General features: G+C 43.4%; 1 protein-coding gene and 1 non-coding gene across 3 annotated transcripts; one reads left to right on the forward strand and one right to left on the reverse strand.

Annotated features, from left to right (window-relative positions):
• The first annotated feature begins 4 nt into the window (after positions 1 to 4).
• Positions 5 to 87, forward strand: trnal-cag. Its single transcript has one exon. It is a non-coding gene; the product is annotated as a tRNA-Leu (tRNA).
• A 1,582-nt stretch (positions 88 to 1,669) lies between these two features.
• On the reverse strand, positions 1,670 to 15,730 carry gng2 (G protein subunit gamma 2). Of its 2 annotated transcripts, XM_023951712.1 has the most exons (4): positions 15,548 to 15,730; positions 13,712 to 13,783; positions 10,885 to 11,003; positions 1,670 to 2,381 (listed from the first exon to the last, which is right to left on the reverse strand). In XM_023951712.1, exons 3-4 carry the CDS (start codon positions 10,969 to 10,971, stop codon positions 2,253 to 2,255), a joined length of 216 nt encoding a protein of 71 aa, XP_023807480.1. In that variant the 5' UTR covers positions 10,972 to 11,003; positions 13,712 to 13,783; positions 15,548 to 15,730; the 3' UTR covers positions 1,670 to 2,252. The 2 variants fall into 2 exon arrangements, with proteins under 2 accessions (XP_023807480.1, XP_023807481.1); XM_023951713.1 differs by lacking the exon at positions 13,712 to 13,783.
• Positions 15,731 to 20,096: the final 4,366 nt, after the last annotated feature.

Genomic DNA, 20,096 nt, shown 5'->3' on the forward strand with positions numbered 1-20,096 from the left:
ATAAGTCAGGATGGCCGAGCGGTCTAAGGCGCTGCGTTCAGGTCGCAGTCTCCCCTGGAGGCGTGGGTTCGAATCCCACTTCTGACATTACATTTTCTCCATATATGAAAACCTTTTTATAAATTCACTTCCGTCATTATTGACCTGAAATTTGATTTGTTTTTACCATTCAACTGTTACTATTAAAGAGGGTTTCATATGTGCTCAGAAAACCCACCAAGGAGCACATTCCCTGCACGTAATTCTTCTTTGACTGCATTATGAAGATTTCTACATTTTCTGTCTTTTGAATAAGCTTGTTTTTAAGCATAAACAATAAAATCATTTAAATTTCTAACACAGTTGAAAAGTATAGTGGACAGGTTCGATTCCCTCTTGTAATTACCTTCTTTTAATCCCTGCAAATAAGCTTTTGTGGGCTTTAAATGATTAGAATGTCATAAATGTATTCCTGAATTTTCCTTTGTATTGAAATTCCTTTTTCTATGGAGCCCCAAATTGTTCATAATTTAAAAGATAAAAGTGACCTCGTGCAATCACACAATCAACCAACAAACCCCTCATAAATTCATGAAAAGGTCATGAAATTGTGAAAAACCTGCACATATATTTTGAATTAGCCATTATATTTTTAAATTATTTCATTTTGCTTTAAAAACCTTGTCCTTATTTTAAAACAGCATTTTAAAACATTCATTTTTAACAAGGTCATATTTATTTTATTTTTATTATGAGCAATTTAGAGCTCCATACATAACAGACATGACCAGCAGATGGCAGCAAACGCATTTTTACCAAATATTCAGACTGATTTCATGAACATGTGTAGAAACATCTATGACAAAAGTTAAAACACAAAGTCTGTGGATTCCTGTGAAGAACATGAAGAAAAAAACCTGTACATGTTTAAAATAGAAGGAAATGTCTGCTTGTTGAAGCAAGAATCACCAACGTAAAGTAGCGACATTCCTTCCTCAGAAAAGTTTTCTCCTGCTGTGCAGCGACGCCGTTTTCCTCTGAAGGACGATCAAAAGGTCTTTTTCTCCTTCAACCTTCTCCACTTTTAACTTCCTGTTGCACATGTTTGACATGAAATGTAAGATTCTTGACTTTTCTTCCATCTCTTTGATCGTTAGACTTCTTAAGTTTTTCTCAGGTCATCAAGCTAAAATGTTAACATTTGATGACGTATATTTTTAGACAGAAGAAACTCGTTTTGGTTTTGTTTTTAGCCCACTTTAAGCTGCTTAAAGCACGAGGAGTGCTTTTTATAAATAACGTTTGATTTGATTTGCATTTTTCTGCAGCATTTGTAACTATTTTCATATTGATTCATGTTCTCAGTCGTATGCATCCTTTTTACATTTAGTACACAGAACGATTTCCTGTTTGTCTGGTTTGTTGATTGATTAATTGATTGATGGGTTTGATTTAAGAGGGGGTGGGAAGCCCATCTATAAAGCCCCATCCCAGTTAACGAGCTTTTCTCTGTGGGCGGAGCAGCTCCCACCCTCCTTTTAATGACATTTTGATTGATGGCTTTGCCTCTCGGCCTCGGTGGGCCCGGCGGGCGGCCCGCTCTGGTCCTGATCCGTTTTCTGGAGAACCACAGTTCCTCTGCAGGAGAAGACGTCTTCATGGCGGCGTAATGAGGAACACGGACACGGTCAGAACTCACAGCACGGCACACTTTACTGGCTAGTAGTTTAGTACAAAGAGTAGAAAGAAGGTTTGTGTCTGAAGGAGACGGACTGCGTCACGCGGTCCAGAGAGACGCCGAAACACGGAGAAGCACAGAGTCCAAACGTTCAAACATCTCGTTAAAAAAGCTTTCACTACTGTTGGTGTAAAAAAGAAAGAAAGACGTCACGACGCACAGTTACACAAGATATTTGGAGCAACACAAAATGACCCGAAGCCACATTCCTACAACCAGGTGGGCGGAGTTCTACCTGTTGTCCATCCATGAAACATCACACCTGAACGTCCCAACAGAACCACTTTTTGAAATTCTCAACTTTCCACTAAAGTTTCTACAATCTGAAGACGGCGGGATGGATGTCCATCTGCCGCCGTTTCTCCTCATGATGTCATCCACAAACGCCCTCCATCCATTAATACATACATGTTAATTCTGTTTCTCGGAACGTTCTGATCCGAAAGTGGAGGGCGGGGAACTTCATTTCACCCCCCCCCACCGGAAGGTTTGGACTTTGGCGTTCGTCCCAGACGGACGGCGGGCGGCGCCGGCTTCACAGGATGGAGCAGAAGAACTTCTTCTCCCTGAACGGGTTCTCCGAGGCCGGCACCGGCGACAGCAGCGGGTCCTCTTTGGCGTGGGCTTCGCAGTAGGACATCAGCTCCGCTGCTGCTTTGGACACCTGAGACCAAGGACAACCCGTTAGCTGCAGTTAGTTAACTAGTTAGGTAACTAAACCGTGAGACGACCTTCAGGTTCGACTGGTTAGAGGAAACAGAGGGGAGATGAACCCGTTCGACCCGAGGATCCTCTTCTCTCTAAGGTCAAACGGCCACTACGTCCAGTTTCCACGTGTGAAATGTCGGTCTTTCCTGATTCGTGCGTGATAAACGTAAGTCATACGTGTTTCCTGCGTTCGTCGATGTGCACTGACGTCCGTTGACGGGAATTTGGTTTTGAGATGTTCAGAACCTTTGGTGGGTTGAGAATTGTCCAGATTACACGTATGTTACCTTTATGTACACAATTACTGCCTAAGTCTTATGCAATAGTGCGAGATGCAGACACAAATTAGTGTCTTTCCACGACCGAACTGTGGAGTCATATTTTTCTGCCACGTTGCACACAAAAATTTCTAAGTTGCAAATGAAAGTATTAAATATTTGCTTTTTAATTATTTTGCTTTCTTTCTTTCAAAAACTTGTTTTGCATTTGCAGAACACACGTTTTCGTGTCCGTTGTGTCAAATCTTTTCTTCTCATCTTTGTTTTTGCTGAGCTCAGTTTCCGTTTGACGTGACAAAGCTGCCATCAAACAGCTGCTGATTGGTCCAGATTCCAACCAATCAAATCGCTGTATTGATCTAACATGGTGTGTGAGGCTCAGAAACCAAACCAGCTCTTTTTACCATCAATTTAGTCTCTTTGGATGAAGACGTTTTCATTTTTTATCATTTTAACAATAATTTATACTTTCTTTTTTTTTAGCATTGATTAATTTTTATTTGGTCAGATTAGTGAATTTATGGCCGAGGATCTGCTGAAACTGTAAAGTTTATCTGCTGACATTAAATCAACAGGTCTGTGTGAGATATCTGAATCTTCTGGAGCAAAATATTAGTAAAAAGTTTGATTTTCTTTGAGATCTGTTTGTTAAAACAAAACAATAAAAGATTTAAAGCATTTATTATATTATGCTGCATACGTGTTTGGGATCAGATGAACAGCAATAATAAGCTAAATACTGATGGTTCACCACAGGATCCTCAATGTATTTAACAGAAGAAGCATTTTTAAATGTATCTTCATTTCACAGTGTCTTGTGTTTCAGAACACCTGAACGTTTGTCCAAATTAAAAGAAATTTACTCATGAAAAAATGCTATTTTCTCTGAATATTTCAACATTTATTGATTAAAATAAAACAATAGTTCAGTGTTCCTTCCTGCTGGACAGAGTCGGAGCTCGGATGTTTTTTTTCTGCTGGGACATTTTAAACACGCTGGTCACTAAACTGACATAAATAAATACTAAACTTAGTTTTATTTAAGCTGCTTTGCTGCTCCTTGTGGGTTTTACTCTGAGAGAAACGGGTCAGAATGGCTGAAGACGGCAGAATCCTGTTAGAACAGAACCGACCCAAAGTCCATGTCTGCCACAGAGAACCGTCATTTTCAGACAAAGACACCTGATTGGTTGGAATCTGGACCAATCAGCAGCTGTTTGTTAGCAGCTTTGTCACGTCAAACTGAAACTTAACTCAGCAAAATCAAAGATAGGAAAAAAGAGAGATGACGCACGACGCACGTTATGCAAACGCAAAACGCAAACATTTTTGAAAGAAAACATTTTTTTAAAGCAAATATGTAATATTTTCATTTGGAACTTAGAAGGGTTTGTGTGCGATATCACTCCATACGTAACAGACCTTTCATGCATGAAGCAGCGATGTGTTATTTTGCGTTTACATGTCACGTTAAAATGATGTAAATGACGCAGGAATCTCTGCTGAGTTGGAGATAAACAGCACAATCACACACGGTTCATGTTCTACACACGTGTTCTTTGCGTGGTTTGTTCGTACTTCTTGAATGTTTTGAATGTTGGTCGTGGGGGGGGGGGGGGGGGGGCTGCAGGTTCCACCTACTTTCACTGAGCCGTCTGATTGGTCAGTTTATTCCTTCAATAACTTGAACTACAGGAAAAACATCCTGAGAAATATGAGGATTATTAAGATGTTGAAAAAAAAACAGACGTTTAGCTCGTGCTGGTTTGCGGCGCCTTCCGTCCGTGAAACCAGGGTTCGACTCCTATGGAGTTATTTCAGTCTCAATAATCAGAAATGCACACAACCGGTTTTACAAATACACACGCTCCGATTCACAAATGTCATTTTATGCAAACGTGAAAAATAAATTCGGAAATACACACCCTGTGTTTCACAAACGCACAGATTATGTTTCACAAATGCACACTAAATGTTTTACAAATGCACAATAAGTGTTTCTCACAAATGTGCACACTGTTTTTCACATAAACATTTTAGGAATTCACAATAAATGTATCAGAAATACACAGTAAGTGCTTCACAAACGTGACTTTTAGGTACACATGTGATGTGAACTCACAGATCATTCGAACTGCAGACTGTGCATTCAAAATCCCGTTCTCGTTTGTGAATCTCCCCGTGTGTGTGAGAGATTTTTCTACGGTGAATATTGAGACTCATCTGACGGAGCGGGTCAACTAATGTCACCATTGGCTAGTGAATCTGTCAATCAAACTCATCGGCAAAGCAGGCGGGTTCGCTTTTAGCCAATCGAATGGCCCCTTACACTCTTCACTCTCAACTGACGAGGGAGGGAGCTGTTCAGCACAGCAGTTGGGAGGACGCGGGCGGCAAACATGGCGGAGAGGTCTTCAGAACGGGAACAGTCTCAGCCCGTAAGTAATGCACTTATTTTATCATTCCCTCGTTGTACATCTTGTAATGTTATTGAATACTAAGTTGAAGCGTTCTCCTTAGCCAAGTGACATGTGTGAATGCTTTATGAACACTGCAGCCGAGTCGTTTGCAGAGTACCCCCACCGCAAATTAGCTTAGCTTAGCCTGTGCGGTCATATTTTTTATGAAAGCGGGGGAGGACTTATGATGGTTTTGTCAAGTTTTATACTTGGCATACCAGCTCTTCACACAACACGAGTAACTACAACCAACCAGGGGCCTCGAAACTAGCCGGCTTTCGACTCAAATTGTGTCTGCCTGCCCTGTGTGAGTGTGAGGGAAGTTTAAGCTAGCGCGTCGGTTCAAGCTAGATATACAGCCAATGTAGGTTCTTAACATGATTCATAAGGAGCCAAGGGGAAAACATGCCGGATTTACAGCAGCACAGAAAGTTTAATAAAAAGTATTGATTTAGAGACGGGGATTTGTTTAAACACTGATGCTATGCTAACTAGCTAGTAAGTTAGCTGTCCCGTGTGCTGCCTTTATGTAAACGCGATCCGGGTTAAAGTTAGACAGTCTTTTCACAACCCAGACTTTAAGACGGGGTGGATATGTGCAACAAAGTTAATTCATATGACATTCATGAAAACGGCATTTTTTAAACATAACATACATGAATCCACTGAGAATGAAAGAAGCCTCATTAACGTTTCTAACGTTAGAACCCGTATTCATTGTGATGACCAGCCCTGTGAGATTGTGTCAGAGTGACAGCCACTAAATTCCCCGTATCTTTACTTCCAATGACAAAATGACAAGAATCCCAAACATTATGTTTTTAGGCTGTTTTGTAGTCGATAAGTAGTCACAGAAAGGGCGGATGGGAGAAATCTGCTGTCAACAGTGATTTGAGTAGAAGTTACTGTAAGTATTACACACAGGCTTCCTGTGATCAGTGTCTTGTCTCTGATATTTTTTTAAAGCTGTTCTTTACTACAAGCTCAAGTTATCATAGCAAGAGTGTTTTAAAAAATTCCCCTTTCTAATATTTGAAAATTATGTAATTTAATCTCAGACAGCTAAATGATCCATCCATGTTTGTTGTGTTTTTATTTATTCTCTAGGAATTGCTGAAGCGTGACATCCTAAATACCTTTCTATTCTATTCTATTTCATATTTTATCATCCTATTGTATTACTGTTTTACCTGTCAATTGGGAATTTAGCATTTTTGCCCCTGTAAATATCTGTCAGTTGAAAGTATTTGTACTTGTATTCCATAGATCTTGTACCTGAAGATAGCAGAGAACAACTGTGCAGACACCCACTTGGCCTTCTTCAGTGACGCTGTGAACGTTTATGGCTTACCTCTGAGGTATTCATGTTTTTCATAAAGAAATCTTTTATTCACATATCAGGCAGTATAAGTACTTGGTTTTTTGTACAAAAATAAAATAACTTTTTTTAGACTCCTCTGAAAACAAAGCCAACTCTAAAACTTTCCCCTCATGAATAACATTTTACCCCCCCTTAACAGTCTCTCTCACCTCATTTTTTTCCCCAGTGATACATGTAACCCACTCCTGCAATTTATCTAACCTAGAAATTCTACTTATTGGCATCATACATAAGAACATTACATTTTAAGTTGATGTGTACCGTATTGGCGATGCATTTGTAATTATGTGTTTGAGACTTGATTTTCATGTTATTGTCAGGGTGAGAGGAGATCACGGAGGAGAAAACGTGGGCACAGCCGAGTTAATGCTCACAGTACGTACAACTGACACAAACGGCTTCATTGTGGGAAAAGTGTACACACAATCAACGGTGAGTTGAACCTAGTTTTAGATGCTTTAATATATACATAAAAGTGAATGATGTATTAAAAATAAATCTGACAATATAATATTTCTTTTTGCTTTTTTCCAAATACAGGATTGAGCTCCTCTGGTGTGATGTCTTCATGACTGTTACTGGTTTATATTACAACATCCTGCACTCTCCTGAGGACCAAGACTTGCTCAATATCAGTAACATCACGTATTCTGCTGCCATTACATCTTACTACCACGCATTCAGGCCAGTTTGGATGTCTTTAGTGACGCGTGGGACAGCCAATCAGGACGGAGCAAAGCATGACACCAAATCAGCTGTGGCATTTGGGCTTGACCCAGAACCCTGTTTCTGATCCCCGGGTAAGTGCTTTATTTCAGTGTTTTTCAACCTTTGTTCTCTTGTTCCACGGTCTGACACCGGACTCTGTGGAAAGTTACACCGCTAAAGACGAGCTTTAGCTGGTATTTTTGTTATAACTGAGCGACTTTATCAGCAGAATTAAAAACAAGGAAGTGAAAACTTTAACCACTTCTCATTGGTCAGACTGATGACATGTGATTAAGCCTTCAAGAATGATTGGTGGAGACAGTTAAAGGGGCGCGACTTTTCCTTACAAGGTTATAGCTGCAGCTAAATCACGGTACTGTCAACCTTATCAAAATGTATTTTATAGAATTAAATAAACACAAAGAAAAAGTCATTTTAAGATCTTTTATATTCCTAACTACTCAGTGTTTTATCAGTGCCTGTTTGGATTAACAAAGAGCTGATTTCCTGGAGATGGAAAATGATTTCAGATCAGTGAAGTAGGGCAATTCCCCACGGCACACTTGACCATCTCCCGCGGCACACACACTGGTTGAAAAACCCTGCTTTATTTAATCTCACTGTACTGGACAACTGATTTGTGTGCAGTTCGACTAAAGTGGAAAGTATCAAGAACAGTATAATGAAATCACAATGACTTCAAGGAATTTTCATCAAAAATGAATGAAAAGTATTATTGTTGTGTGGTGCAAACTATTTCCCTAAATTGTTTGGTTTTTTAAATCAAGTAGGAAGAATAGCACATCTGCAAGTTCAAAATGCATCACAATGCATGGCATTATGAGCCATCAGCTGTACTAATCTCACTACTTTGTTAAGAGTCACTTATTTGCAAATTATAAACAGTTATGGAGATATGAGGTCTGCCTGCTAGAAACAATATAAGTCATTATTAGTGGGTCTCTGTTCCTACATAATCTAAAACATTAAAAAAAACAGTGCTGTTCATAAACAGTATCTTTTTTTTTTTTTTTTTTGTCAGGGTATGCTGGTTCCAGAGATTGAATGGGAGGAGAGTGGATCCATGGCTGAACCTCATCTTGGGATCAATGTCCCGGTATGGGACAGTCCCCTTTTGGGTCCACAAATGTTGGAACTGCAAGACGACATCAATCCATTGTTTAATTCAGACCGTGTGGGAGTGGACCTACATCTTTACTGTCCAGTGTGTTTAGAACTTAATTTAGGCGACATAATTACATACAGAAGAAGAGAGACTGAGGGGAGCAAGACAGAGTTCAAATCAATACTGCTGTATTGTTCAAGGGACTTCATTGTATGTAAGGAAGTTATGAAAATTAGTTCCACTTTAAATAAAATTCAAATCAGTAGAGATCCCACATTTGCTTAAATTTTGATGTTTTAATCTGTCCATGTTTTCACTGAATTTTACTCTGCAATAAAGGGTGAATGTTTGCACTTTGTTGTTCTATGACCATCTTTTGTTGTTTAGTATTTAACCAGTTATAAAACCCAGAGAGATGAGGATCTTTTTTGCAAGGGTGACCTGGCCAAGAGGTGTATATGTATATGGTTACAATATAAAATCAATGACATTTGAGTTATTAAAAAAATAAAATTAAGGTCCATCAAAGTGACTTTGGGCTGAGCAGGGGAGGTGTATATTGGGCGTCTGTGATTGACAAGTGAGATGAACTTGAGGTAATGTAGTCCCACTGCGTGGTACGGAGCAAAGTGATGCCAGTTTCTCCACAGAACCTACTGTGGAAGTTGCAGGTTTTTCTCCTCCACCTTCATATGATCAAAACCGTGTCTGAGTGTTGAAATGACGCTAGCATGAAAGCTAAGAGAATAACGTACAAACAATCCCGAGTGAAACATTCATTTTAAATCTCATGACCAGTACAGAGTTCGATGGATTCTATGTCAACTGCATTCAACCACTGTTGCCTTGTTCCCAGGTCCACTGAAAAGTTGCACAAGCCAGTAATTTTTGACAACCCAAGGCAAATAAACCGACAAGCCATGCTAAGGCTAACACGCTAACGACCGACTGGTACAGAATCAAATATGGGCGGGGCTTTTGCCACCCGCAGAAAGCGTAGAGAAAGTGTAAGGGGCCATACGATTGGCTAAAAGCGAACCCGCCTGCTTTCCCGATGAGTTTGATTGACAGATTCACTAGCCAATGGTGAGATTAGTCGACCCGCTCCGTCAGATGAGTCTCAATATTCACCGTAGAAAAATCTCTCACACACACGGGGAGATTCACAAACGAGAACGGGATTTTGAATGCACAGTCTGCAATTCGAATGATCTGTGAGTTCACATCACATGTGTAACTAAAAATCACGTTTGTGAAGCACTTACTGTGTATTTCTGATACATTTATTGTGAATTTCTAAAATGTTTTTTGTGAAAAACAGTGTGCACATTTGTGAGAAACACTTATTGTGCATTTGTAAAACATTTAGTGTGCATTTGTGAAACACAATCTGTGTGTTTGTGAAACACAGGGTGTGTATTTCCGAATTTATTTTTCACGTTTGCATAAAATGACATTTGTGAATCGGAGCGTGTGTATTTGTAAAACCGGTTGTGTGCATTTCTGATTATTGAGACTGAAATAACTCCATAGACTCCAGGCTACTCCCTGTTCCCTTCTCTACCTCTGCCGGTTCCAAGCCCGGTTTGAGAAGGTTGCGTCAGGAAGGGCATCCGGCGTAAAACATTGCCAAATCTACCATGCGACTAGTTCGCTGTGGCGACCCCTGATGGGAGAAGCCGAAAGTGGAAGAAGAATTAAGATGTTAAAAAAGGCGTCAGATCCAGAACGGTTCTTCTGACCAATAGAATAACAGAGTAACAGCTGTTTGTTTCTCTAAAGTCATCTGTTTATCCACTTCCTGTTTGGAACGCCAGGGGGCGGAGCTACTCAGTCCAGGTCCCTTTTACAGTCAGTGTCCACATATGGGACCTTTATTGAACGGACAGGAGGTTTGATGCTCTTCAAAGATGCCAATCAGTCTGTTCAAAGTTCAAAGGTCATTCTGCACTCCTTTTCTCATGACTCCATGTTGTTCCGTCTCAGTGAAAAGTCAGACTCTGGTTGTGTCCGAATTCCCGCCGTAACCGCTAACTTCTAAAAAATGACATAGTGCCCTGAATTTAAAATCAGTTCACACACCATGCTCCCTATAGACCTCATCGATTTAAATAAAGTTAAAATCTAATAATATCAGCGTTTCTTGACGATTATTTATGAGTCCACTGTCTTTTGAAGATAAAAACGTTGATGGTTTATTAAAAGAGAACCTTTTTTTGGTAAAAATTGCTCGGACGCAATGCATTGTGGTCTATATTCTCCGATCTAGTGAGCATCGATGCTCCCTGGTTTTTCGCAGAGACTTCTGGGAAATTTCTAGGGCTCTGGATTGTGGAATTGTAGATTCAGACACACTAGAACGTCATGACGGCGCTAAAGAGTGAAGGGATTCAGACACGACCTTTGACTTTTATTTCATACATTTGCATTGATGACACGAATCCTTCATGGACTTTAACGCGTTTGGAGAAAAAGTTGCGGTTCGGCGGCGTGATGTCAGAGCGCACCTTTATCCGGTCGATGTTGGCCTCCATCTTCAGCTGCTCCACCAGCTTCCTGGCCTGCGCGATGCTCGCCGTGTTGTTGCTCGCCATGGCGGCTCTGACCCAGGCCTCGTCTGCTCCGCCTGCAGGAAGGAGGTTCAGACCAGAACGACGTCAGTCCAGGACGAGCGACTGTGTGTGTTTAACCTCACACACACTGGGACTTTATTGATGGCGTCTGTTGCTAGGCAACCGCTGCCGGCGAGGAGGAAGTGGTGGGAGGAGGAGGACGCTTTGGTCCAGCTCTCCATTGAAATCAGATTCAGGCTTTTTGGTGACAAAAGTCTTTTTTTGAGAAATATAACACAATAAAACAAATTATTTGGATTTTTATTCCCCAAAAAAAAGTGGAAAAGGAAACGATGGATTTAAGGCTGCTGGTTGATTTTTCTCCGTCGTGACAAACGTTCGGGCGAATTTCCAGAAATGTTTTCTTTATTTTCCCTCCAAAAATGACAGAGGATCGCCATCGATCCACGTCAGGAATGTTTACATATCAGATTTAATATACCAGAGAAACGATGCCCCATATGAACAAAGATAGAGAAACTGAAGAGCAGCTGGAACGATTCATAAATGTGTCTCAATCTCTACATTTTCACACTTTAACATTTAATTTGGGTTTATCAACACAGACAAAAGATTCCGTTTATTCTTAATACTTTTGTTATTTTACGTATATTTATTATTCATAAATTCTATGAAAGAAAAGCCACATTTTTGGTATTTTAAAAACGATTTGCTTTTTCATAAATCCCTTTAAAAATAAGAAAACTATAAAACTCTTGAACTGTTTATCAGGATTAAAGCCTTTGTTTTTATTCTACTTAAATAGTTTTGGTTTTTCTATTTCATTTATTTACTTTTTACTCTATTTTGTTTTATTCTTTCTTTTCTTTTCTGCTGCTTAGACTTTGTTCTAGTTTTCCATCTGTAAAATCTTAACGTCCTTAAAGGTTCCAAATGGAAAAAATGCTGCGTATTTTGAAGTTGGAGTTTCCATAAATGTGGGCGTGGCCTCCGTCCTGAATAGCTGCTGATGTCAGAGATGCTGAAAACGGCGTCCTCCATCCATGGTTCCTTCCGCCCCCCTCCTGATCCGTGTGTGAATGCTGCCGTGTCGCTCAGGGGGGGGTCGGCGCTGATCTCTGTGGGGAGCGGGCCTGAATATTGATGCCCGGCGGGGGAGGGGGGCACATCTGCTGGTCGGACCAGAGAGTTATTGTGGCGACGAAAGGCGGAACAGCAGGGCGCCGGAGGAACCCGGTTCCCTCTGAGAGCAGAACCGGGCCGAGGGCAGAACCGGGCCGAGAGCAGGGCGTTCCTCGGTCAGAGGAGCATCTCCAGCTCAGACAGACACGTTGGGATGGAAACCTTCAGTGTGTTAATCTGGATTATGATCCAGATCCAAGGTTTGTTGGTGAATCTGCTTCAGACTTGGAGGAAAAATCTGAAACAGCGTTTGGATGACGGACAAAATCTGAAAAACCAGACTGACAGTCGATTTAAAGAACCCGACAGGTTCTGTTTAGAACCACGGATGAAATGAAACGTCTGTGACGGTTTTCTCCTTCAAAAGGCTGAGAACTCTCCAGAGGAGGACAGGAACGCCGCGTGACCGGAGCTCTGGAGGAGGTCGGGCCAGACCAAGTGACAGAGGGGGGGGGATTTATGGGCTGCAGGTGGAGCAGCAGCGTAAACATTGGAAGGATCCTGGTGGATCTCAGAGGAGAAGGTCTCCTTATAGGGTCACAGGCGTTCGTGAAGAACCACCTCCAGAAAAACGGGGCAGGAAGTGACCGGAGGTTCAGGAGGCGACGGAGCGCCAGGTTCACCATGAGGTTCCTGTTGTAACCAAGATCCTCAAGGAGGAAAAGGTCACTTTTACCAGGGGGGGGGGGGGGGGGGGGTATTCATAAGAGTCTGAAGATACGACACGTATCCTGATTTTTCTAAGTATGACTTAGAAAAAACTCCACCTGAAAGTCAAAACGTCTTTCTTTGGAATAAAAATGTAAAATTCAGTTTAATTGATGATAACAATGTTTAGCACAGCAGCTGTGTTTTTATAGAAGCTGCTTTTATTTTGGTAAGTGACCAGCCAGTATGGTCTAGCTTTCAGAATAAGAGAATCAACAGAATGAATGTTTCTTAACCACTAATGTTCCAAAAGTCTGACTGAGGAAATAATGTTCTGTTTGTTTCCAACATTCATGGAGATTCTCCAGAACTTCTGAACGGTTCAGGAGTCTGAACGGAGCTCCAAATATAAAATAATCATCATCATCATTTAAAGTGATGATGATGAGGAGGACAGGATGAAGAGCTTTAATGAGGCTCAGATGCTTTATTTCCACGACTGTCTGCTCTGCAGCTGCAGCTCCGTAAACACGGATTTCACCGCTCATCGCCACGGCGCCATCGTCTAATGAAATTTGGCGATATATATCGCCATATTGATTTTATACGACACCCCAGAGGATCTGGCGTGACGTCAGTCGCCAACGCTGAAGTCACGCCTCTTTCAGCTCAGACGGTTGGCGAGTAAATATGACTGAAGGCCGTTGGTGTCGTCAGGCCAGGAGAAGAAGAAAAACTGTAAACATTTGTGGGTTTTAGGTCACTGATGGTTCAGAACCACAAAGTTCTGCGATGGGCGGACCGGAAAACTCTGAGGTCCCACCCACCCGCGCCGTGTAGAGCATCTGACTCCACGCTTTTATCGCGGGGCGCGGCTGTGCGTCAGCGTGCCGACAGGTCAGAGAGGCGTGCGGATTTGAACGGAAATCACCTGAATTCTGCTTCTTCCGGCCGGTTCACCTTCTCAGTCAGTCAGCGCTCTGAGTCCGCGGCGCCACGCCCTCTGAAACCACACAGAACCGGCAGAACATGAGAACCCAAACCACTTGCTTCTTCTGTTAACAGAAGACCTGACTTAAGGATGCGACACTGTGACGGTCATTGGCGGGAACGCCGTCTTTCTGTCCCCACACACAGACGCACTCGTGACGACGTTCCGTCCAGAAGGTTTTTGGGAATCGATCAGCCCTAAGGATCCATGAGGTCAAGTCTCACTGAAGGGGAAAAAGGCCTGAAAAGATCCAGAGGTGGAGAAACGTGGGAACAGATTTCCTCAAAGCCGTTTTCCCGCCGTGGCGAGGATGGAAACCTGCAGCTCTCACCGCTGCTGCCCGCCTCCCTCTGTGGCCAACAGGTGTTCAGCGATGGGATTAAACGCCCCCCCAGCGTGCTCCGTCCTGCTGCTCCACCTGAACCCCCCCCCCTGCCCTTTGGAGCTGTTTTGAAGCCCCTTCCTCCTCCTTCCAGGGGGGGCTTGTTCATCTTGCGGATGGAATCCGGTTGATGAAGCAGCCGGAAACGTCCTGCTGGGAAAAGAAAACTCCAGTCCTTCCAGGATGGAGGACTCTCCTGATCTTCAGGCTCGGCTTTTCCACGTTTCTGTTTCCTCGCCGTTTGCCGTTCAGGATGTGAAATGAGAGGACGGCGATTAAAAAGGTGGGACGGAACCGCCTGAGCGCCAGAACCGCTGATTAACCGGAGAAAGGTCTGCTGGGACAACTGGGGTAGGCTAAGTTAACAGCACCCTCCAGTGTCAGGTCTGACTCCTCCCCCATGAGCGCAGATAACCCTTGTGCTGTCCGAGGCACTTTACCGTTTGGAGTTGGGTCATCTAGACCCACTAGACAGTGCTCTGAACCTTTTTTCTTCAATGGTTTGTGATCTTCACTGGTGTCCATGGATTACATGAAATCTTTCCACCTTTATCCACCTTTGTCATGGTAGGAGAACACCTCAATGGAAGGGGGGGGGGTCATAGGTTAGCAGCTCTTTTAGCAGTTAATTCCGAATTGACAAACGGGATTAAAGGTCAAACATTTGAAAAACTGAATCCAGATGAAAACCTTTAAAGCTGCTCTGAACTTTACGGCAAATGGAGACAGAGCAGAGTCCAGTTCTGCAGGTTCTGGTTCTGAGAGGATCTTAACTGATTCACTGCTGACGTCAGCTGTGAGAACAGCCCCCCCCCCCCCCCCCTTTCCGTGTAAATGTCAGAAACATGTTTTTCTTCCCTCATCTCATCTTCATCATGCTCCTCCTCCTCCTCTGTGTTCTGTTCAGACTCTTCCTCCGTTCGGGTTCCTGACCCCCACCCCCGGAGCTGCTCTCTGGTCCCATCGCGGTTCTGAAGCCTCGCGGCCTCGGTTGCGTAATTCCGCCCGTGGAACGTGGCGGAGCAGCGCGCGCGCGCGCGCGTCTGTTTATGATCCCTGGTTGTTGTCCCGCATCATCTGTCATGACGCCCCCCTCCATGCTTTCTTAAGAATAAGCACCCCCCCCCCCCTCCCGTGCCCCTCCTTCTGGCTTCACATTGTCAGATGGGAGTGAAAGAGAAGAAAAGGAGGAGGAAGAGGAGGAGGAAGAGGCTCCACTCTTTTTGTCTGTAGATGAAAGGAGGTAATGGACAGGATGGGGGGGGGGGGGTAATAGGCTGCAGAACATCTTAGTGATAGTAGGGGGGGGGGCTGATGTCAAACAGCCAGCAGCATCAGAACCGAACACACCCAGATCCCGACGCAGCCGAACGTCAAACCGAACGGGCTCCTACCTTCTCACATGGAGGCCCGGGGGGGCTGAGGGGGGGTTTCCACACGGTCCGCGCGCCCCCGATCTCCGCCAGGCAGAAAGGCAGCCGACGCATCCACCTTCCTGTCCGCCTGTGAGGGAGGCTGCGCTCCGTCCGAGACCCTCCCCGCCTCCCCCTCACTGCTGTGGAGTCTCCACCCTTCAAACTACAAGAAGCCTCCCTCCTCTCCCTCCCTCCCCCTCTCTGCTCGTCTGCCATTGGTCCACCGGAAACGCTTCAGCTGCAGAAACGGTAAACAGACTCTCAGCAGCGCCTCAGCTGCTAGACCTCCCGGTCGAACCTCAACAACATCCTGCCTGACCCCCCCCCCCCCGTGGGGGCGGAAGCTCTGATCTCTCACCTGCATCTTCACACCATCTGCGTAACCGGCGCGCGGCTGTGCGTCAGGCTCCTCTGATCCAACATGACCAGATCCAGCGGAACATGCAGATGTGCGCGTGTGTGCGCGTGCACGGGAGGGGGGGGGGGTCTTCTAAACGTTCGATGGTTTCAGGTCTAAAATGTGAAACTGCGGAAAATAATCAGAAAAAATGAGACTTCCGGTTTCTGGAGGAGGTTCAGAGATGAAAAGAGCCGCTTTTCTGGAAATCCCTGAAAATCTCTGATTTGGAAATTCAGTAAAGATCAGACTTCCGGCCTTAAGAACTTCTGATAAACGTTCAAATGTGAGAAAGTATCTCAATCCTTTCGTATTAACCCAGAGAGTGAACCACAAACGCATTTCAAAGGAAAAAGATCTTTTTTTGCCTTTTAATCAGAATTGTTCTCTTCCAGCTGTGAATGCAGCTAAGGGACCGTCAACAAAGTGCAAACTCTGTATAAAATCAATAATCTTTTAAAAGGTGAATAAATGTCTACATTTACATGAACTGGTAATGAAGCATATTCATGCTACAATCAATATTTTATGAGAAAGTCCATCTATTATGTTTTATTGCATACAGATAGGAATCCTAATTAAAGTGATCAATAGCTCTGCAGATCCTGAAGCTGCAGTCACCAAACTTTCTGTTACTGAAGCAGGAAGTCTGAATCTGAGAAGATCTTTCTAACTTTACTGAACTTGATTTGGAGGAGAAATCCTTTGTGATCCTGTTTCCCTCCTTCGTGATCACAGGAGAGCTCCTCCTCGTTTGGCGTCCAGCAGGAGGAGGAGGAGCCGCGTGGAGAAGCTTCCTGGTCCTCCGCGTTTTCAGATGATCTTCCTGTAAATTAGCGGCTCCAGCACATCAATGCAGAGATTTGGTTACTTGTAATCTGATTACTGCGGTTATTACCGAGGATCATCTGAGAAGCTTTTGGTGTTAATCTGTCAGAGCAGCAGATGTGAGTTTAGCTCAGGCGGTAGAGCGGTCGTCCAACAACCGAAGGGTTGGTGGTTTGATCCCCGCTCTCCCAGCCAGCTGTTGTACCCCCCCCCAAAAGCTTCCTGTTTAGCTGAATCCAGAGAAGTCTTCCTCACATTCGGTGAGGAAGATGTCAGAAGGTTCTGGAGCATCCATGAAGCTCAGACCTCCAGGTTCTGGTTGGACCCAGAACTCTCCTGCTGTGGAGGTTCTTCATCCGTTCAGGTTCTCCTCAGTCCGTTTCAGGAATCAACTTCTGTTTGTCATATTTCATGTCCCTGATGGGAAGTTTGATTCCTTTTTTCCCTCCATTAATGTCATTTCTGTTGGTTTCAGTCTGATTCTGTTCTCAGCTTCATCTTTTTGTGACCATCTCACGTTTCTCCTCCTCATCACTGCAAACTTAATCAGAACTTTATCATTTTCAGTGTCATCGTCTGCAACTTTCCAGAGAAAAATCTGACGTCTGAAATGAAAACTGCCATCAAATCTCCAGATCCAATCGAGTTCAGATCTTTGGTTTGTTTATCAAACGTACAAAGAAAATGTGGAAATATTCACTGATTTTGTCTGGAACTTTAAACATTTGTTCTGCATGTTAATTGTTGTTTTTGTTGCAGCTTTTTTTATTTATTTTAGAATCTTTTTTCATTTTTTCTTTGAAGTCGCTTCGTTCTGCATTTCCAGATGAGCGTCTGTTTGTAGTTTTGAACATTATTCAGGTTGATTCAAGGAACTCTGCAGCCTTTAGCTTCACACACATGAAATATTTTCACTCATTGGTTTGAAATCACTGAAATGAACCCAAATGATCCGTTTTTTCTGCTGATGAACAAATAAATCAATATTTTCTAAATCCTAAAAATCTAAATATTAATTCTCGTCTCCTTTTCTTAAAATTTGAATCAGATTCATTCTCTAAACGTCGGTGACGTTTGGTCCCCCCCCCCCCCCCCCAGAAGGAAAAGATTTGTCACAAAGACGCCTACCCCCCCCCCCCCCCCCCCCCAGGATGCACAGGAAATCACCACCATCCACTGCTGTCACCATGGCAACATGGAGGGGAAATCCATCGTCTCTGGCTGCAGCTCAGCCTCTTCTCTGATGGACATTTCTCCTCACACGCGTGGTGGAGCGTCTGACCGCCTGGTGTGATGGTCGGTGGGCTTCAGAGTATCAGGCGGCGGCGCTGACCTCCCTGTAAATCCCAGGGGGCACTGGGGCAGAGCGGGCAGGCCAGAAGCTGCTGGGGGGAGGCAGATGGTCACAAATCAGAGATGAATTCAGGCCCCTCCCCTGCCTGCATGCTAGCCCCCCCCAGGACTGTCCAAACATCTGCCTGCTGTGCGAACACAAAGACAACGCAGCGAGGAAACAAACCCAGATCTGATCCTGGAGACCAAAGAGCAGACGGAGATCTGAAAGGGTTTGAAGGTTTTGGTTTTCTGGATTAATGGAAGATCAAACATCTGAGCCGGTTTCCGGCTCCTAATCTGGATTATCACACAACAAACAAATCCAGTGATTAAATTATGGTAAATGCTCTCAGGGCAAATATTAATGTTGGGGTCAAAGACTCTCATTCTGACATTGCTGTTGATCATCTGGGTCCAAAGATCATCCAAAGAGGAGGACAGTCTCTGCAGTCAGTCTGCAGGATTAACAATAAACCTCCATGTGCAGAAGAACGATGGATGAGGGCTGGAAGACAGTGGTGAGATGTTCTGTAGGGGTGGCAGAGGAGGGGCGGCACCAAAGCTCAGCTTGGAGCTCCTTCTTGTTTCCATGGTGATGGACAGACTGACGGATGAGGTTAAACAGGAATCTCTGTGGACCATCATGTTTGCAGATGACACTGTGATCTGAGGAGAGAGCAGGGAGCAGGTGGAGGAGCGTCCTGAGGTGAAGTAACATCTAGAGAGGTGGAGGAGCGTCATGAGGGGTAGAGAGCTGAAGGACTTTCAGGTCAACGGTCCAGAAGTGAGTTCAAGCAGGTTTGGACGGTTGGAGGAAGGTTTCAGGTGTGACCAAAGCAAAGGTGTAGCAGAGTGTGGTGACGATGTTGGCTGGAGGCAGCAGAGAGGATGCTGGGAAAAGGACGCTGAGGTCTAGAGGAGGTTCTTAGAGCTTAAACTTTAGTTTGCAGGTAAATTTGTATCTGAGGGTCCGGGATGTAAGGTGCCGCAGCGCCGGGTCCGTCTAATTGGAATTTAACTGTCTCCAAACCAAACAGACTTCCTGGTTGTTTCTAACTCGTGCCCTACTGTTTGTTGTAACGGCGTCTCAGGCAGAAACAACCCAGATACGGTGAAGCAGGTGAAGCACCAACATTTGATGCAACAGAACATGAAATTAGCAGCAAACATCTGTGGACAGAAACCTAAAAACTGCAGATGACAGCACTGAGAAATCCATAAAAAACTACAGTTTAACCAAATCTCAAGTGATTTCAACGGTCCAGTCAGATCTATAACATCTGCAGGTTAATCATTTTCTATTAGATTGGATTTTATTTATATTTTTTTGGCTAATTCTATAAATAAATTTGATTAAAATATCAGCTTTTTCTAAAAGTTCATTTAAACACCAAACAAAAACTAATATAATTGTTAGTTACCCAATTAAAAAAGTAAATGAAGTCAAAGATTTTAAATCCAAAAATTGAGGCTTAAATCTGATGTTCAGTTTGTCTTAGGAGCTGAGATAACACTGCCCCCTGCTGGTCACAGTGATTCGTGCTCCCATACGTCCAGCAGGGGGCGACAGAAACCAAAAACACAGGTTTTCTTTCATAGTTCGGTTATTTATTGAATAAAATGAGTTTGTTCATATTTGTACCTTTTTCTTTATTGGATATTGATAACATTAGTACCCAAAAGGCACAAATTAGATCATCATTAGAAATCTTTTTAAAAAAACAACAAAAATACCTTTTTTTGTGGAGAAGGGGGGGGGGTCCTTTCACAGAAAGGATTATGGGTAAAAACACACACAGACCCCCACAAAGTGTAAGCATGACAAAGCCCATAGAGATGAAGTGAACTCTTTGGGGACTGACTGAGTACCTGACGGATCATCATCACCACAAACTATAGAAATATAACAAAAGTTCAATACGCAGAAATATTAAACTCCTGTTTACATTATTCTAGTTAGAAACTCTC

The sequence above is a fragment of the Oryzias latipes genome, chromosome 22 (assembly GCF_002234675.1).
Source record: "Oryzias latipes chromosome 22, ASM223467v1".
NCBI lineage: Eukaryota > Metazoa > Chordata > Actinopteri > Beloniformes > Adrianichthyidae > Oryzias > Oryzias latipes.